The sequence below is a fragment of the Molothrus aeneus genome, chromosome 1 (assembly GCF_037042795.1).
Source record: "Molothrus aeneus isolate 106 chromosome 1, BPBGC_Maene_1.0, whole genome shotgun sequence".
Taxonomy (NCBI): domain Eukaryota; kingdom Metazoa; phylum Chordata; class Aves; order Passeriformes; family Icteridae; genus Molothrus; species Molothrus aeneus.
In genome coordinates this window covers 83,388,054-83,404,592 of record NC_089646.1, presented here as the reverse complement: position 1 = coordinate 83,404,592, position 16,539 = coordinate 83,388,054, and the positions used below count along the sequence as shown (strand labels likewise).

Genomic DNA, 16,539 nt, shown 5'->3' with positions numbered 1-16,539 from the left:
AATCTAAGGTTATTGATATCACTGTGAACAGGGATGTCTTCCACAAAAGTAACCACAATGCTAATATTGTATAGCACGATGGAGATCTGAACTGGGCACCTGTTACTTAATGTAACTTTCTGAAGTCAGATTTAACTTTCTGGATTTTTTCTTGTGGCTGGTGCTGATGGTTACCAAAAGCATAAAGCTTAACATGTAATCCACATGAGAAGGAAGCCTCTCCTCCATCCCCTTCTGTCCTCACGCTGTTTCCTTTCAGGACATTTATATAAGATAAACACAAAACAGCTCCCTCAGTTGCAGGGACTTGAAGCATAAAAAGAAGGAAAATTCTCCTAATCCAAAGATCTCAGTGAGGTGTTATCATTTGTCTCTTCTATATACTACTTTTCAGAGCAAATGTTCTTTTAAAGCACTCCCTGTCCCTGCTCACGAAGAAGTACTATCTTCAGCTATGGAAGTATCCAGGTTTCTTCTTGAAAGTCAGGATGTGATATAGAATATTATTAAATACTACACATACAACTACTCTTTAATTCCACAAGTCTTCCATTCACCACTGCTTACATCCAAAGCAAGTCTGTACCACCACATGAGCAGTTGTGCAAGCCCAATGCGCAGTTAAACATCCTCCCCTCCTTGTAAGGGCTGCCAGCAAACTTGTGAAAATAGAGAAGACAACTACATACCTACAACTACAACTACATACAAAGGATAAGGCACAGGATCTCACACCTGTCAATATACTGAATTCATTAATTTCTAATAATCACAGGCTTTCACTGGATCTCCTCCATACTCCTTAATTGGGCATTTGTGTATATTCTTACCAGTGACAGAGGTAGTCACTCAGCTCTCACTGTTGGGTCACTGCCAGCAATCTTCCACCAGGCAAGCTGGGAAGGGGTTATATGTTAAGAAGTGGCAGAAAAGGGAGGGAAATTGGCTTGATTTGTGTGCATTTTCAACACACCAATGCTAGTAAATGTAAAGAATCCAAATGCTAGTAAAGCATATACCAATGCTAGTAAAGTAGAGAATCCAAACTTCACCTCCCACCCCTTCTTGCTCTACTGCAGATCATGATGGCAGTTACCTCACTTGGATGCTTTCTATGGCTCCACCTTTCCCATCACTCAGGTTAAATGGCTGAGCTCCCTGTACATCACCCAGAGCCCTTTTGTGTCTCTAACACGATGTCATTAATGTCATCGCTGTAACAATCAACCCTGAAGCACAACACAATGATTGTTTTTCCAACCCACATTCACAGCACATTTGTTCCAGCAGGCTTGAAAAAGAGAGGATGAGGCAGGCTAGGTTTTCCTGCTCAGTAGGTTTTTGCTCCAATCTAATTAAAAACATTGAGCAATTCACTGAAGTTCCTAGAGAGCTGCACGTGTACCACACTTTAGGCTCGAAAAGCAAACAGTCCTTTTTTTTTTTTAAATGCACTCCCCCAGTGGAGACGATTCCTCAGAAGTTTCTTTGTGGTATTACACTGAAACTGCTGATCCAGAAAAGCTGAGCTGCTTCTGAGCTATCTTGGTCTTGTTGTTATTGCTAATGGTTTTCTTCTTCATCTAAAAGCTAACAAGGAAAGCCACTGCTGGTTCTCTGACATGCAGAGAAGTGACAGTACAGCTGAGTAGAAACAGGCAGCAGTGGTCACCTTGGTCTGAAACTGGGTCAGAGATGCCAGCTCACAGTTATATGGGAGAAATACACAAGTAATATTGGGGATTCAGAGGCTAAGGACAAGATCATCCTTTTCTTGTTGGTAGAACTCAGGTAATACACCTTTAACAGCTCTGAAAAGGCAGCTTCCTCACAACAAAAGGTATGTTTCATGTACAGTTTTCAGTAACTTTTGCTCATTTCTGGGAAAAGTGTCAGGGAATCTGTGTGAACAGCCAAGCCAAGCCCTGCACTGCCACACCACCTTAATCCAAAAGAGAGCCATCAATGGGAGATTGCCACTACTGTGCATTACATTGCTGCTTGTGGGAGAATGTGTGGAGGAACACATTCAGATGTGTCAATGTCTGATGGACAGTCAACCCAGCTACAAACACTGTTAAGACCACTGGACAAGCTCAGTGAGAAAGACTACAGAGTCTTAACACATTCTGCTTGTAACTCCATCCCTGATATTGAAAACAGACCTTTTGCCAGCTAAAGTCACTTTGACCTGGGGAACTGCAGCAGAGCATGTCACGCACAATGTCAGCGACATTCTTGCCATCAAACAAGTGCTGAAGGATCCTTCGGACTAGCTAGCTAGCTAGCTATGACATCACCAGCTTCCAAATTCAGACTTTCTTAGGAACTGTCCCTAAATGCCTTGAAAAATGCCTGTCCTCATCTCCAGAAACAAGAGTGCCCTTAAGCTCTACAGCCAAGAATAAATTCCTTCAGGGTTGTAACAACCAATTAAGGAATATGAAGCAATTACTTTTATATCCATACAAATGAAACTCCTCCAATGCAATTAACAATCTCTTATCATCTACTGTTGAATTTGTGAAAACCATATGCTGTACACTCTCTCCTCCCCCAACTTTCCCACAATTTTAAGCAGTTTGTTTTAGCTAATGTAATGAAACCTACCTATTCAAGAGAAATAATAGATGTGTGCACATTATCTGAGTATTTTTAAATGTCATTTTTAATTTTAAATATAATTTCATTTGAGATTTTGCAGCTTTCATTTCTATTAATAAATTATCATTTCTTCTTTATAAGTGATGAGCTAGTATGTCATGTAATTTCTTTCGCCTAAATATACTAAGACTTTGATCAAATACAAGCTCTTGCTGGGAGTAGAGAGACTTTCTGTCTAATTTAGTTACAAAAAATATTCAATTAAACTTGGGAGTTTAATTCATTTAGTTATGAAAATTAGATGAGCTCAATAAGGTATGTTTGATTTGCCTTAAGGAAAAAAAAAAAAGAAGAAAAGGAGAAGAATATCTGAAAGGGAAACAAATATGAATGGAGAACAAAAGTAGCTTTTCCTGCTCATGTTGAAAGGTGGATAATATGAAGAGTCTGAGTACCATTTTGTGTACCTAGATAAAACATAACCACAATGAGTTCATGCAAATTATATACATAAGAGATACACCAACAGCTGATACTAACATCCATGTAGGTCATAATTGAGTCCACCACAATCAAGGGAGATCTGATTCCTCACAAAAGGATTACACTGTCCATGAACAACTCCATCTCCATTTGAGGAAAAAGACAAGTATCTAAATAATTTTTCAAAAGCAGAACAGGGCACCATGGATCTCTCTGGCAGAGGCCTCCTCCTGGCTTTGCAGCCACCACTCACCATTTTTGCAGATGGGGCAGCACTGGTCAGGCTCGTAGACGGGATCCACGCACTCGGTCTGGGGACAGGCTGACACCGTGCACAGCACTTCGCCATTGCCCTCACAGCGACACCTCTCACACGGAGAAACCTGAAACACAAACCCAGGCACCCTTTAGCTCTTCCACTTAATGCACTCCTGGAGTGTGCAGTGCTCCCCTCTCATCTGCAATGTTCTTTCCTTCACGTCTTTTTCCCTCCCCACTCTAAAACAAATGGGTTTTGTGGCCTAAATAATGCAGAGAGCAAGACTGGGCTCCTTCAAGATTATAGAACCACAGCAGGAAAAGATACCAAAACAAAACAGATTTTTCTCTGAACCTACACACCAAATGGGAAAGTCAGAGGGATGTTGAAAACAACAACAGTGAAGACTTTTAACACAAATTAAACAAAAATTACCTTACTGAATTTCTAATGATCTTCCTGAAAATTAAGTTCATAATCTAGTTCAGTTCTATTAGAGATTCAAAAATAATTTAGAGAAAAAATTTATTTTAAGAAGAAAAGTTTTGCTAAATGAAGTTTGAAACTTCTTGTAATGGTAGTCCTTACTGTAATTTTTTCAGGTTTGAAAGTATTTTGGTAGCAGGAAGTTACATTTTATTGAAAATTACATTTTTCAAAGAGAAGTCAGGAAAAAAACCCATTCTTTTGAATTCAGTTATTTCCCATAGGTTAATTGTTTTTGGACAATTCTTCTAATACTTGTAACTTTCTGGAAAAAAGTTGAAATTCAAAGAAAGGGGTGAAGGAAAATACAGGTAATCCTTTTTACCTAATAAAATGTTACTGCGTTTGAAGAACTCTTGCAGAATAGGAATACCATGAGATACTTACTTGAAAGACCTACTTCAAAGAAATTAATTCCCAACAAAAGAGTAGCAAGACTCTCTTTAGTAAAAAATGGACTTTGAAATGTCTGCATTTGCCACGTGTACAATTCCAGCTGTCCTCCTCACCATTCCTGACCAGACACATCTCACTTGCATTGCTGATATCCTCACACCACACAAGATAGAGGGAAGCAAGGATTTGAAGAGCAATAAATGCTATATTGTAAATCTCCTTGCTGCACTCCAAAAAACCACATGGGTACCCATGCTCAGAACACAGGATGAAAATGCAGCTGAATGTTATTATTAGTGATCCTCTAAATCTAAAATCTGTGCAGATTACTGATTTACTTAAGGAGGAGGTTGTTCTTTTTATGGACTGTTTTTCATTTCAGATTCCAGCTGATGCAGACAATCCCCCATTTCACTTCTCCAATAAGAGAAGAAAAAATAAAATCTAAAGAAGAAAATAATTATTCGCCTTGAAGAATCACCCAGATGTCTAACTTGCAGATCATCTGCTTCTTCTCCCTATTTTTCAGGAAGCCTATCACATTTTTTCCTCAAATCCATTCTCTGCTTGCCTCTCACATCCTTCTCACTTCCAAAGTTCAAACATGCTGATGCTTGCAAAGCATCATCTCCAACTAAATGCTCATTCATGCTTTGCTACTTCCCTTCCCACCTGCCAAGGCTGTTATTCACTTATGTACTCAGATATCTTTCATGCCCTTCCCAATGCTAAGAAAGCCTAAATAGAGTCTCCTGCTATCTCTTGCTTTCTGCTTTTATTACTATTATTTATTTCAGGTTTCCTTTGCTGGCTACTCACTTTGCATTTTCTCTTTGCTTTACACTCTACCAAGGATAACACCATGCATATGTTTAGGAAATCCCACACGGAGGCTGACAGTCCAGTGCAGAAGATCTTTATTGCAGACTTTAGGACAACTTTGTCCTGTAATCGTTTTTAAACTGTCACGTTCACTTCCAGAGCTGGAGTGTCAGCAGATGAGGAGGTTTCTGATCCAATGCTCAGAGTTGAAAGGCTCAGGTATTTCGAGTAATCACTTGAACCACATGTGAAGTTTTGAGTGTCAGCAAACCTGAGCTCCTAAGTATTAACTCAATAAGAAGAATCCCTCCTTCTAGAGTTATATCTAGAAACAATACTTACTAAATTATAAAAATATGGGTTTTAAGGAGGATTTATTTTTAAAATATTATTTTTAATATAAAAATATCATACAATATATAATCCTACTTGAAAAAAAACCACCAGCACTCAGTTCCAAGGATCAGGATCAACAAGGCAAACCTACAGCTTTCAATCAAATTTGACACTTTTTGCCATGACTTGGAAAAGATGCAAATTTGCCAACTATCAAAGCTGAATGAGATCAGTAGCTGCCACAACAGACATTGCTTAGTCCAGGACACTGCTTAGTAGCTGTGTCATTCAATATTGGAAGTGGTGTAAAAACTAGAGTATCTGATGACAATCAGGAAACAAGGCAACACACAGATGTTATTCCTAAAATCTCTCCTCTGTAAAATTCAAGCATGTTCTAATTATATAGGTTTACTAGATTTCCAAATTTGACAAAGGCTGAAATTCTCAGAAAAAATAAGTAATTTACTATTGGTTGAGAAACAAAACTGGTCTAATTCTTATCTAATATTGATGATTCATGATACACATTTCTGTCCTATATAGCATACACACCTGAAGACTACATATTTGTGAAGAGTGCACTGTTAATGTGATACTGCAATAATGAAGACACTTCAAGTGTAATAAATCATAGGATTTCGGGGGAATACTTACAGTACACTCTTGGTAAGTACTGTCATCTGTACAACCCACCAACCCAAGTAATGGCAATGGGAAGGAGGGTCTCCACGAGGTTATTCTACAAAGCTCTTTTCAGGCACTCAAGTAAACCACAGTGGCTGCTAAAATGGTATCAGTGTCAGCCATTATCTGTTCATCCTTGGACTAAACACATTGCTTTTTACTGATCATCAGGATACAGCAGGAACTGTAGAAAACCCCCACTTTCTGCACCTTAATGGCAGCTTAATACTTGGAGACATAATTATCACTAGAGAGAGAGACAATAAGACAGTCCCTGTATGTAACAGCAGCTAAATAAATCAGAATGAAAAGACACATTTGGTCCTTCATTTCCCCTCTGTACTCATGCAGAGCAAGCGCATTCCCTGCAGCGCAGTTCCCAGTGGCAGTCGTTGCAAGGAGCATCCCACTTGTTCCTGTGGGGAATGACCAGACCAGCAGCACTCACACTCAGCACTTCTGACATAACCAGGCTGGACTAGAAATAATATCAATCTCTCTCTGACAACTAATGATACCACATCTCCATGGTCTACAGATGAAGCTGTTAACTCTGTAGTAGCAGCAGTTCTACCTATGAAAGAACTGTAGGAAGACAACAAGATGCAACAGAAGTCTTGTGTATTCACCAGGCAGCCATAAAACCTGTAGAAAATAGACTACAGATGGTAAAAAAAACCCTAGCACTTTAGAATTGTTTAAAGGGAAGTTTATGAGCAGAGGTATAGGAGTTGCAGACACTGTAAAAGAGGAAATGAACTAGTGTGCAAACTGCTTGTAAACTGCTACATTTTCCACTAGTGTGGTGTGAAGAAAGCTGTAGCTTAGTAAGGGTAGTAGGTCTATCTAGCAGCTTAATGTAAATCGTCATAATTAAGAAGTGACGAATCATTTGCAGTCCAAAGTAAGTTGAGCTTTCCCCTACCAAATGTCCAACTTTATTACAAACCAAAAAGACATCAAAACAAAACCAACAAAAAGCTGGATTAATAACAGATATACAATCTACATTTGGTTCCTTAAGCCTTGAGAACATCTAAATTGAAAAAAAGAAAACCTGTCATAATTCCAAATTTGTTTTCTTTCATGCTGGAATTTTTACTAATATTTTCTTGCCACTGACACAACCCAGGAGAACATGAATGGCGTTACACTGACAATAATAAACACAGCAGCCATGCTTTTACTCCTCTGTGCCTTCAAAATACCACTGATCTTTCAAAACTCATTTGGGTTTGTTGACTTCCAGATTTCCAAGTAACTTACCCACAAAACAAATACCACTTGTGGTAGCAAGGAAATTCTAGAAGACACAAAGCAACAGCTTTCAGAATTACAGGTCTTTTCCAAAACATTGCACTTCTGAAGATAATTCCTCATTCTCATAAGACTTTATACATCAGCCATAATTTTCAAATTTTATTTGGAAGATTTGGACCATGTGTCTTAGAAATCTTCAGCTTCAGTGCAGAACTTTAACACCCATTGCATTTCACCAAATAAAGATTTTGCTACCAGTTCCACTAATATAGATGTTGTGATCACACTGCTATTCTGCCCCACAATACCCACAGGTGACCAAGTTTATGAGACTTCATCCTTTCCTTATACCCAAGCTGTGTTTTGTGCTGATATCCATGTCCTTTTTGAAAACACAAAAATGCATGCATACATGCACATGCAAGCAATGCCTGAAGGACGGACTGCAAATCAAAGAAGAAACACATCAAACCTCAAATTCCCTGGTGCACTGAGCTTCTGGCTCCAGTCAGGGCAATTCTTTGCCATGCCAAGCCATATAGGAATTTGATATAAGCAGACTCAAAAACTTGCATGCATAATTATACATCTATACATAAATGTTTGTACAAAAAATGTCACTTAAATGTTAGGAGGTCACCTTTTTCTTCCTTCAGTGATGTCTGGTACTCTTGCCACAAATAGTAGGAGCAGATGCAGAGAAAAATCACGTCACTATCCATTTATAACTCCTTCCCTGACCTTAATCAAGAGATTGCATGGTCAGCCTAAGACTATGAAGTTTAAACTCACAAAATCACCTTTGAAACTGTGCAGTTGCTTGCATTTCACAATTGCTTCCACTGAGCAGCAGCAACCTGACTACACCTGCACCTTGTGTTGCCAGACAGCTCCACTGATTGCAGTGGCGTGGGCAAACAGTGGCACTTACAGCTTGTGCTCAAAATATTGGAACCAATGCTGAATCTCAACTAAAAAACAATGTTCTCACATAGGAAAATAATCAGGATGCTGTTCCACTACCTAATTGCATCAATAACTTTCCTTGTTTGTACTGAGCAGACATCCCTTCTCACTTGTGTTTCCAAAGCCAGGTAAAGCAAAGCAGTAATGTTTCTTTAGAGGAAGATCTGAAGCCAAGGGCTAAAAGCTGAATGGAGTTAAAAAGAAAGCTGAAAACCAAAATCTTTTCAGAACATTTCTATAAATGTCACTGTTCAACACTATTTTTACCAAGGCTGTCAGTCACATTCAAATGTACCAGGGAACATTAAGGTTCTACACTTACTACACACTTAACACAGTATTTTAGGATTGCTTTACAGCCATTACTACAACACCACTACAGAAATAGGCTGAGAAACAGAATTTCGTAGAAGAGTGTGAATGAAAAGCAGGGAGAAGCCTTTAAAACACTGACCTATGGAGAAGGTGCGAAGAAGCTTCATCTTTTGGCCACTCCTCAAGAATTAAGTTTACTGGGAAAGAAAGGATCTCAAAAGCCATCTCTGAAAAGGTCACACCAACTAGCTGCTGTTCCGGTAGCTGCTCCCTCTGAAGTAGAAAACTTCACCCTGAAGTTGAATGTAACCTTTGAGGATTACATGGAAATCGGGAGGATGATACAATGTTTTCTGCCATACCTTGCAATTCACCAGTGCTCTGCGCATTACTGCCTAAGGAGAGCAAATGACAGTGCTCTTTCTTATTACGGAGAAAGTAGTTCTGCTCTGTTATTTATTTTCTCTTAAACTGAAGAACATGGAAAGACATTATGAACCAAAGCTAAGTTTTCAGGAGCGTGCAAATACCAGAGAGCAAAGGTGACAACTTACTTTCAGCCTTCAAATACTCACTTTCTATTTCTCCACCCTGAGAGGGGCTCAGCTTCCAGAACCTTGAATTATATTTCATACTCCCCTCAATATATTCAGCATGAAATTCTCCAGTGTATTCAGAAATGGGTTTTGGAACAGCCCTGTATCTCACAAGAAATTTCACAAGCCAATCTTAGAGCCTGCTCACAGGTCTCAACCACAATAAAATACTAAATGGAAAAAGACAAGGTAAACAACCAGAAAACTGGCCCCAACTCCAAAACTTTTGAGTGCACTGTAACATCCTGCATTTTCAATGGTAACAACCTTGCACAATAATGCTAAAAAGACCCTAGTCTGAAAGGATTTCCCTGAACATGAAGCTTTTCAAGTCCTTTCTTTAGGTATCACTGCAATCAAGACTGCAAACTATGCTATTGTTAAAAAGAAGGCCTATAGTCATCCACAGAAAGCAAACATTATGCAATCTTGGCGACACTACCTAAATAGTTAATAATGAAAAAGAAATGACTATTACAAAAGAAGGGATCATCACAAACTGATTACTAGGAATAGAAGTCAGCCCACAAATCCCTGCTTGATCCCTTCAAGGCAGAAGTTTAACAGTTAATAGTTAAATAAGGAAACAAATTGCTGAAAATTGCTGAAAATTTTCACAAAATCCATAACACCACTGAGCAGCATCCTTCCAAGTAGCATTTTTTACTGTAAATACCAAAGGAATTAATAAAGACCAGCACCCTCACTTAAAAATATTAGAGTGCCATAGAGCAAGAAAGGTCATGTTTAAGGGGAATATTTTACAGGACTGAAGAAGTAATATTAACACAAAGATGTGAAGAGGAGGGAGAGACACAGAACACTCCCTGAGAAAACAGTTAAAGACCAAAATACCACTTTAAACAAGAGAAAAACCCACAAAAAGACTTTTGGCTTCATTCCTTACCATGAACTCCTCTAGGGTCTGGTAGGTTTTCCCTCGGAACTCGCAGTAGTTCTTCCTCTCCTTGCACTGCGGGCAGCACTGCGTGGTGTCCACATGGATGCAGCGAGGGTGGAGCCTGGGGCACTCGGGCTGGATACATAGCGGGCCCTCCTCAGTGCAGAGGCAGGGGCAGGCGGAGGGGCCCGGCGCAAACTTCTCCCCGATGGCATAGACGAAGCCGCTCTCGTCCACGCAGCCCTTCCCGCGGTAGTCCGGATAGGCGTACTCCTCCGGGGGCTCGGGAGTGACGCTCGCAACAGATGCTGGGAGAGACGAATCTTCAGCCACCTGAGGTTCCTCAGGAGCAGCATCCCTTTGCTCTTGCACTTGAACGATCCCAGATTTACTGCTTGTCCCCTGGCTGTTCCAAGCCTGCTTTTGCTTAGTCCAAGACTCCTTGTTCGAGTAGTTCCTGTTTCCTTTGCTCTTCCAGTCCCTGCTACCCTCCTCCCTCCCGCTCCTGCCGATCTCATTCATTTTCCCTGGACCCGTCTGGCTGTCCCTTGCAGACGTGTGATCTCTCTTTTCCTGGCTCGCTTTTATCTCCTGTTTGTCTTGAGCCTTGGCCAGTTTTTGTATGGGAACGGTGGAGCTACAGAGGGCAACCATGAGGCAGCAGGTTACGAGAAGAGAACTAGAGAAAGCTCCAATTGCCATTGCAGTAGAGCTGGGCATCACCTACTGCATCCCACAGGGGACACTGCATTCACATCGGAGGGAAGCGCTTCGTAAAGCCACACTCCCTAGGAAAAGAAGGATTAGGAATACTTCAGCTTCTGCACTTCTTCCCCCCCGCACCCCGCCTCGCCTCCACCGATGCAACATCTCAAACAATATGCAACCTGCCTCGGTAGTTTATGCAAAAGGCAAACAGCCTGCTGCTGCATCCCTCCTCCTCCTCCCCCGCTCTGCCAACTCTTATAAATAGCAGGGCTCCGGACACGGACCGGGCGTCTTCGGCTCCGAGAGAGCACCGCGCAGAACTCCGGGGAGTCAGCGGTGGCAAAGGCAGGTGCAGGCAAAACTCAGCGCGCTTGGGGGGTTATTTTTAACTTTCAAATGACAACATGTGACGAGGACGGACGCCCCACGAATTAAATGAAGGTCCCCAAAATCTAGCAGGGTCCGGAACAGAAATTACCCAGCTGAGTGCTAGTCACTGTCTGCACACACGATGATTTTTAATAACCTTTTTTTCAGTCTGAAGTACGCTGGTTTGGGTTCTGTTTAAATACCTACCAGCGAGCACGTTTCTGTAACAGACAGCTAAAACCAAGCACACTAAAGCGAGCAAAGACAAACTACCTCCCTTCCGAACTACCCGAACCATCACACAACACCACCTCTTCCTCGCCCGTGTTCGAAAGGCAAGGTAGAGCCGCTCCGAGTTTCCGCAGCCAAGGTTCATTTAACCCACATCCTCCAGGAGTTAGGCAGCGCTCCCGGCTCCTCTCCCTGAAACACTGCACGCCAAATCGGGGGAAAAAACACCAAAACCCCCAAACCAAAATACGTACACTACTCCGGCCACGACAAGCAATGCCGCTGCAGCCTCCCGGCACGACCCCACCTCCGCGGTACCGCTCCCCAAAGCCATTTAAAAGCCTCTCTCTCTCTCCCTACCCGCCCGCCTCGCCTGCCCTCGGCGACGGCATCGCGGGGCACCGCGCTCCGCCCGCCCGGCACCGCTGCCCGGCCCGGCCCGGCCGCTGCAAGGGAGCCGGGGCTCCGCGCCGCCCGCCCAAACTTTCCAGAGGGCCGGGCAGCGCCGCCCGACCCCTCCCGGTGCAGCCGTGAGGGAGCCGGGCCAGCCTCTTCCCCAGCCCGTCCGGCTCCCCCGTGGCCCGGCTCGACGCCTCCGTGCCTCCCTCCCACCTCCGTACCTGCGGTGGCGCCGCGCTCAGCCCTGGCGGCGGCTCGGGCCGGCTCGGGTCTGCCCGCGCCCGGCTCCCATGGCGGGGCCGCGGGCGGCCGGGGCGGCTTGTTGCTGCCCGCTCGGCTCCGCAGAGCTGCCGAGCCCGCAGCGCGGCGCGGCGGCCGCAGCCGGTGCGGCCCCGCCGCCCCGGGGACGGGCTCCGCCGCGGGCCCCGCTGCTCTCACATGGCGGCCGGGCGCCCCCGGGGCCGGCGGGCAGGACGGGGCGCACCCTGCCGCGCTCCCTGCCGCTCTCCACGCCGCGGGTGCGGGCGGGCGCAGGGCGGGGACGCGGAGCCCGCCGGGGGGCGGCAGAGCAGCGGCCCTGCCCGCCCCTGCCGCCGCCGGAGGGTGTCCGGGGCGGGGGCAGCCCGGCTCTGCCGCAGGGCCCCGCCGCGGCCGCGCTCCCGGAGCGGCGCTCGGGCGGGGAAGCGGGGCAAGGCAGGCGCGCTGGGGGCCGGCCCCGCCCGCCGGCGACTGAAACTTTTGGCGGTGTTAGGGGCGTCGTTTCGGGACGCGAGCTGCGAGCTGCAGCCCGGTGCGGCTTTGGGCGCTCTCCCCACGGTGAGCGGGACGCGGCCCCGCTGCCGGGGCACACCTGCGGACCCGCCCCGGGCGCGGGCAGGGGCGGCTGAGCAGCGTTTGTTCAGTGTGCCCGCCTGATGCTGCCCGCACCGCAGCATCACGCAGTACTGTGCGTTAGCGCTCCCCTGCCAGCCTGCCCTAGCAGCGAAGTGGTACGCGGTTTACTAGTTGAAATACCTACCTGTGCTTTTGCATGGCTGATGGACAGTTCTGAAGTTAAATATAGTTGCGTTTTTCTCCTTTATACTTCTTTGATACAAAAATAAAAACAGGACAGCATGGTCTGTTATGAAATGACTGCTGCAGTAGTGTTGGGACAGAAATGCACAAGAAAAGCTAGGGGTACTTTTGTTCAGGATCTAAGCAAGGGCTTGGAGTCCAAAAGGTTATTTATTTATGTAGTTATTTATTTTTAAGCTGCATTAGATGACATATCAGTATAATCTTCTTTTCTGAATTTTGCTTTACAGATGTTCCAGAACAGCGCCAGCTGCACTAACCCTCTGCCACAGTAGCACTTCAACATCCACTGTGCCCTACTCCTGACCATGGCTGGATTTTGCAACATATTTGGCACTCTATCTGAAATTTTTAGGCTAGGTATAATTTTCAGGTTTTGTTTTGGTTGGTTTTTTTCCCCATTGAAATGGTATCCGTGCAATATCGGTACTCAAGAGAGCAATGAAAATCTGCTGGGTACTAATGTTGCATAGTTAAATACCTTTATGAGCACCTGTTAATTGTGAGAACCCAAATACTTAAATTGCTCCCCAGGAGGATGCAGGTGCTAGACTCCTTTGGCTGCTGGGTTGTTGCTATTAAAAAGTATTGACTCCTGTCTAATTTAAAAAAAATATTTCTCTTGAAATTGCATCATGTCTTCCAGTCAGATGTTCACCAACTAAATAATTCTCAGAAACTTTAAAATACAAGACATAAGTTTTGAAGGATATGAAAAAGTCAAACTTTTCCATAGTTTGCACTAATAAAATGAAATTCCATATTGCTAGGGGATTTCTAGACAAATTCCTAAGGAGTTAAGATTGACTTTTCTCATTAACTGACTGCTAATAATTACTTCCTTTCAAACTACCATCTCATTACCTCTGAGTAAAGAATTTAATCTTTGCCATGTCTAAACCTAAAATATTTTATGCCTTATGTAGTTTAAACCCTGACTTGAGGTGAGCAACCAGTACACCCCATTGCTGATGGCAGAAGAACAACTTAAAATGATGGACCTACCTTTGAGCTCAAAAGCCTGTGAGCATTGCTGTTCAGCAGCAGCTGCTTGTGGCTAGAGCAAGGCAGAAGAAAATAAGGGCCTTGGGAAGGCAATGCTATGTCTGTGGTAAAGAGCAGAGAAAAGCCAATTTATGGTTCTGACATTTTCATGTGTTACATGATGAAACTCTGGAACAAAATCTGAGATCTTCAGCATGCAGGGCTCTCTTTGTCAGAGCTCTCCCTCTCCCACCCCTGGTTACATAGAACACGGATCATCAGCTGGAGGTGATGGTTCAAGACACTGCTCTGTAGCAAGAAGGGCAAAGCCTCAGAGCACTTTCGTAACAACAAAATGCAGCTCATCCTAGCCTACTGGGCAAAGAATTAAACACCCTCCTTTATTTTACTTCAGTCTCTGTTTAGACAGATTTGTAGGGATATTAAGTGATTAATTGTATCGGACATTAGGACCCTTGCAGAACTGGCACCTGACCACTTCATTAATGTCATAGAATCAAATTGCAATATGTTGCAGTCCAAATGTAGATAACAGATATGTAAGAAATGTTTGTTGTTTTCTTCAGTGAAGTCTGAACTAGGAGAGAGAATAATGAAAATCTGTCATCTGAAGGCAGCTTCTAACAATATTTTTAATGAGAAATTTTCTACTGTATGCTGTACCATGTAAGGTCCTGGAGACTGAAATTCTGTTTATTCACAGAAAAAACTCAGTATAAAAATACAGCTCCAAGTTTCTCTCCTCTGATCCCCCTCAAGTCAACTGTAGCAAGGATAACTCTGTATCTGGATGAGGATGAAATTCTGCTTCCTATTCAAGATTTTTCTCTGGGTCTTGTCTGTATTATGAGAACTTTGTATTAGCTTATTATTTAAATAAAAGCCGTCAAGTGCACAAAACAGTTCTCTCTGTTTTAGCTTAGTTTGACTAAGAATTAGCCTAATTTTATAGGATGCAGTTGAATGGAAAGCAAAAGGGAAGTTGGTAGTTGATATAATAATTGTTCTGGCAAGGAATAAGCTGACCATCTCCATTAGGCCAGAGTCAAGACAGTGAAAGTGGACATCCATGCTGAAGATAGCTGGCTATTAGTCAAAAATACTTAATTAAACATCTTCTCATACAGGTTAGGGGGAGTGAAATTTTGATTAATTTTTTTAAAGAGTGACCTTTGTATGAACAACAAGAATTGAAGTGTAGGATCTTTTGCCAAGTTAAAATTGGTTCTCTGACTGGGTAATTACAACATAAACTCAAAACCTCACAGCTAGGCAGACATGACCTGGACATCTAAGAGCACTGAAGGCAACCACTTTTAGCCTAATATATGGATAAAATCTGGGATATGCACACTGGGGTCAGTGTAGACATGCAACCTTGCACTCCAGGGAGTCACCTGAAGTATCCAAATCCCTGTGTTCTCCCACAGGGACTATTTTATTGAAGGAGGTGTCACCTGCCTCCAGTGAGGAAACTGGGAGAGAAAAGAGGAGGAAGCTCCATGGGACCCTGGAAAGCTGGGCAGGGGAAGCAGAAAAGGAGCCCCAGTGCAACTGGGGAGTTGGTGTGGGTGTTGGAAAACCCCACAGAATAGCGAGGTTGGCTTTGGGGACAGCTGTCTGCAGAGCCCAGGGGCAGGACAGGGTGTGCTGGGGGGAGCAGTGCTGCAGCAGCTGCGTGCTGCCGTGCCCGTGTCAGTGCAGCAGCTCTGAAACTCTGGAAGGTGAGAGGGGAGGAGATGTCCCCAGAGCTTGACTCTTCTGGGAAAAGGGATGGTTGTGCCTTTTTATGTTGCTTTGTTTCATTATTCTTCCTAAAAGGAAGAGAGTTGTTATACAAAAGGTATTTTTTATTGTGGTGCTAAAGTGGCAGTCTTCAGGCAGGTTGAAATCACAGCCTTGAAAAGGTGGCAATTTGTGCAATAGCATTAGTTCAGCCATATAAAATAAGGCCTTCAAATAGCAGTCAATCTGAAGACAGAAAGAGAGAGAGACAAAGCTGAAGTACATATTACTCTAACAAATCATGTGTATTTGAAAGGCTCAATTATAAATAAGCAGTTTAAACAACTCTTAAAAAATAAAGAAAAGCAAGCTGTCATAACTATTTTAAAGTAGGTTAGCTTTCATCTTTTCATTTTTATTTCTTGTTTTCTTTATGCCACTTGTCAAAGTACTCAAGACACATTCCTGTTCATTCTTTTTTTCACTTTTCTGATGCCTCTTTAGTTCTGATAAGTAATTATTGAAGAAGTATTGCACAGTATCACACAAGTTATATTTACATTTGTCTCCATTAGTTTTTCACAAATATTGATATGTTATAATATCATTTTTTCTGCTTTGTGTTCATGAAAATTTAACCCCCCCCCCATCATTTAGAGTGTAGGAACTTCAAAACTCTCCTACACTTCTGTAAGTCACAGTTTGCAAGTTGGGAAATAAAAAATAATGAATTTTTTGTTTAAGTTTTGCCTGTAATACCAAGAAAAAAAAAAGGTCTGTAGACCAAGGGGAGATTTGAACTTTAGAAGTCATAGGTTTAGAAAACATCTTTTAAACAAGATTTTTGCTTCTACTGGTTTATGTTCTAGGAACTCCCCTTTAGCTTATGATTTGTCTCATTGTTAGGAAAAATA

At 43.0% G+C, this 16,539-nt stretch overlaps 1 protein-coding gene across 1 annotated transcript in view; it reads right to left on the bottom strand.

The window, feature by feature from the left end:
• VWC2 (von Willebrand factor C domain containing 2) overlaps window positions 1-12,165 on the bottom strand; it is a 54,518-nt gene extending 42,353 nt beyond the window's left edge. The window contains exons 1-3 of the mRNA XM_066545846.1: window positions 12,040-12,165; window positions 10,118-10,899; window positions 3,341-3,470 (exon numbers count right to left, since the gene is read on the bottom strand). Of these exons, the coding sequence (XP_066401943.1) occupies window positions 3,341-3,470; window positions 10,118-10,831 (844 nt within the window). The 5' untranslated portion in view covers window positions 10,832-10,899; window positions 12,040-12,165. The remainder of the gene's footprint in view (window positions 1-3,340; window positions 3,471-10,117; window positions 10,900-12,039) is intronic.
• Between the last annotated feature and the right edge of the window lie 4,374 nt (window positions 12,166-16,539).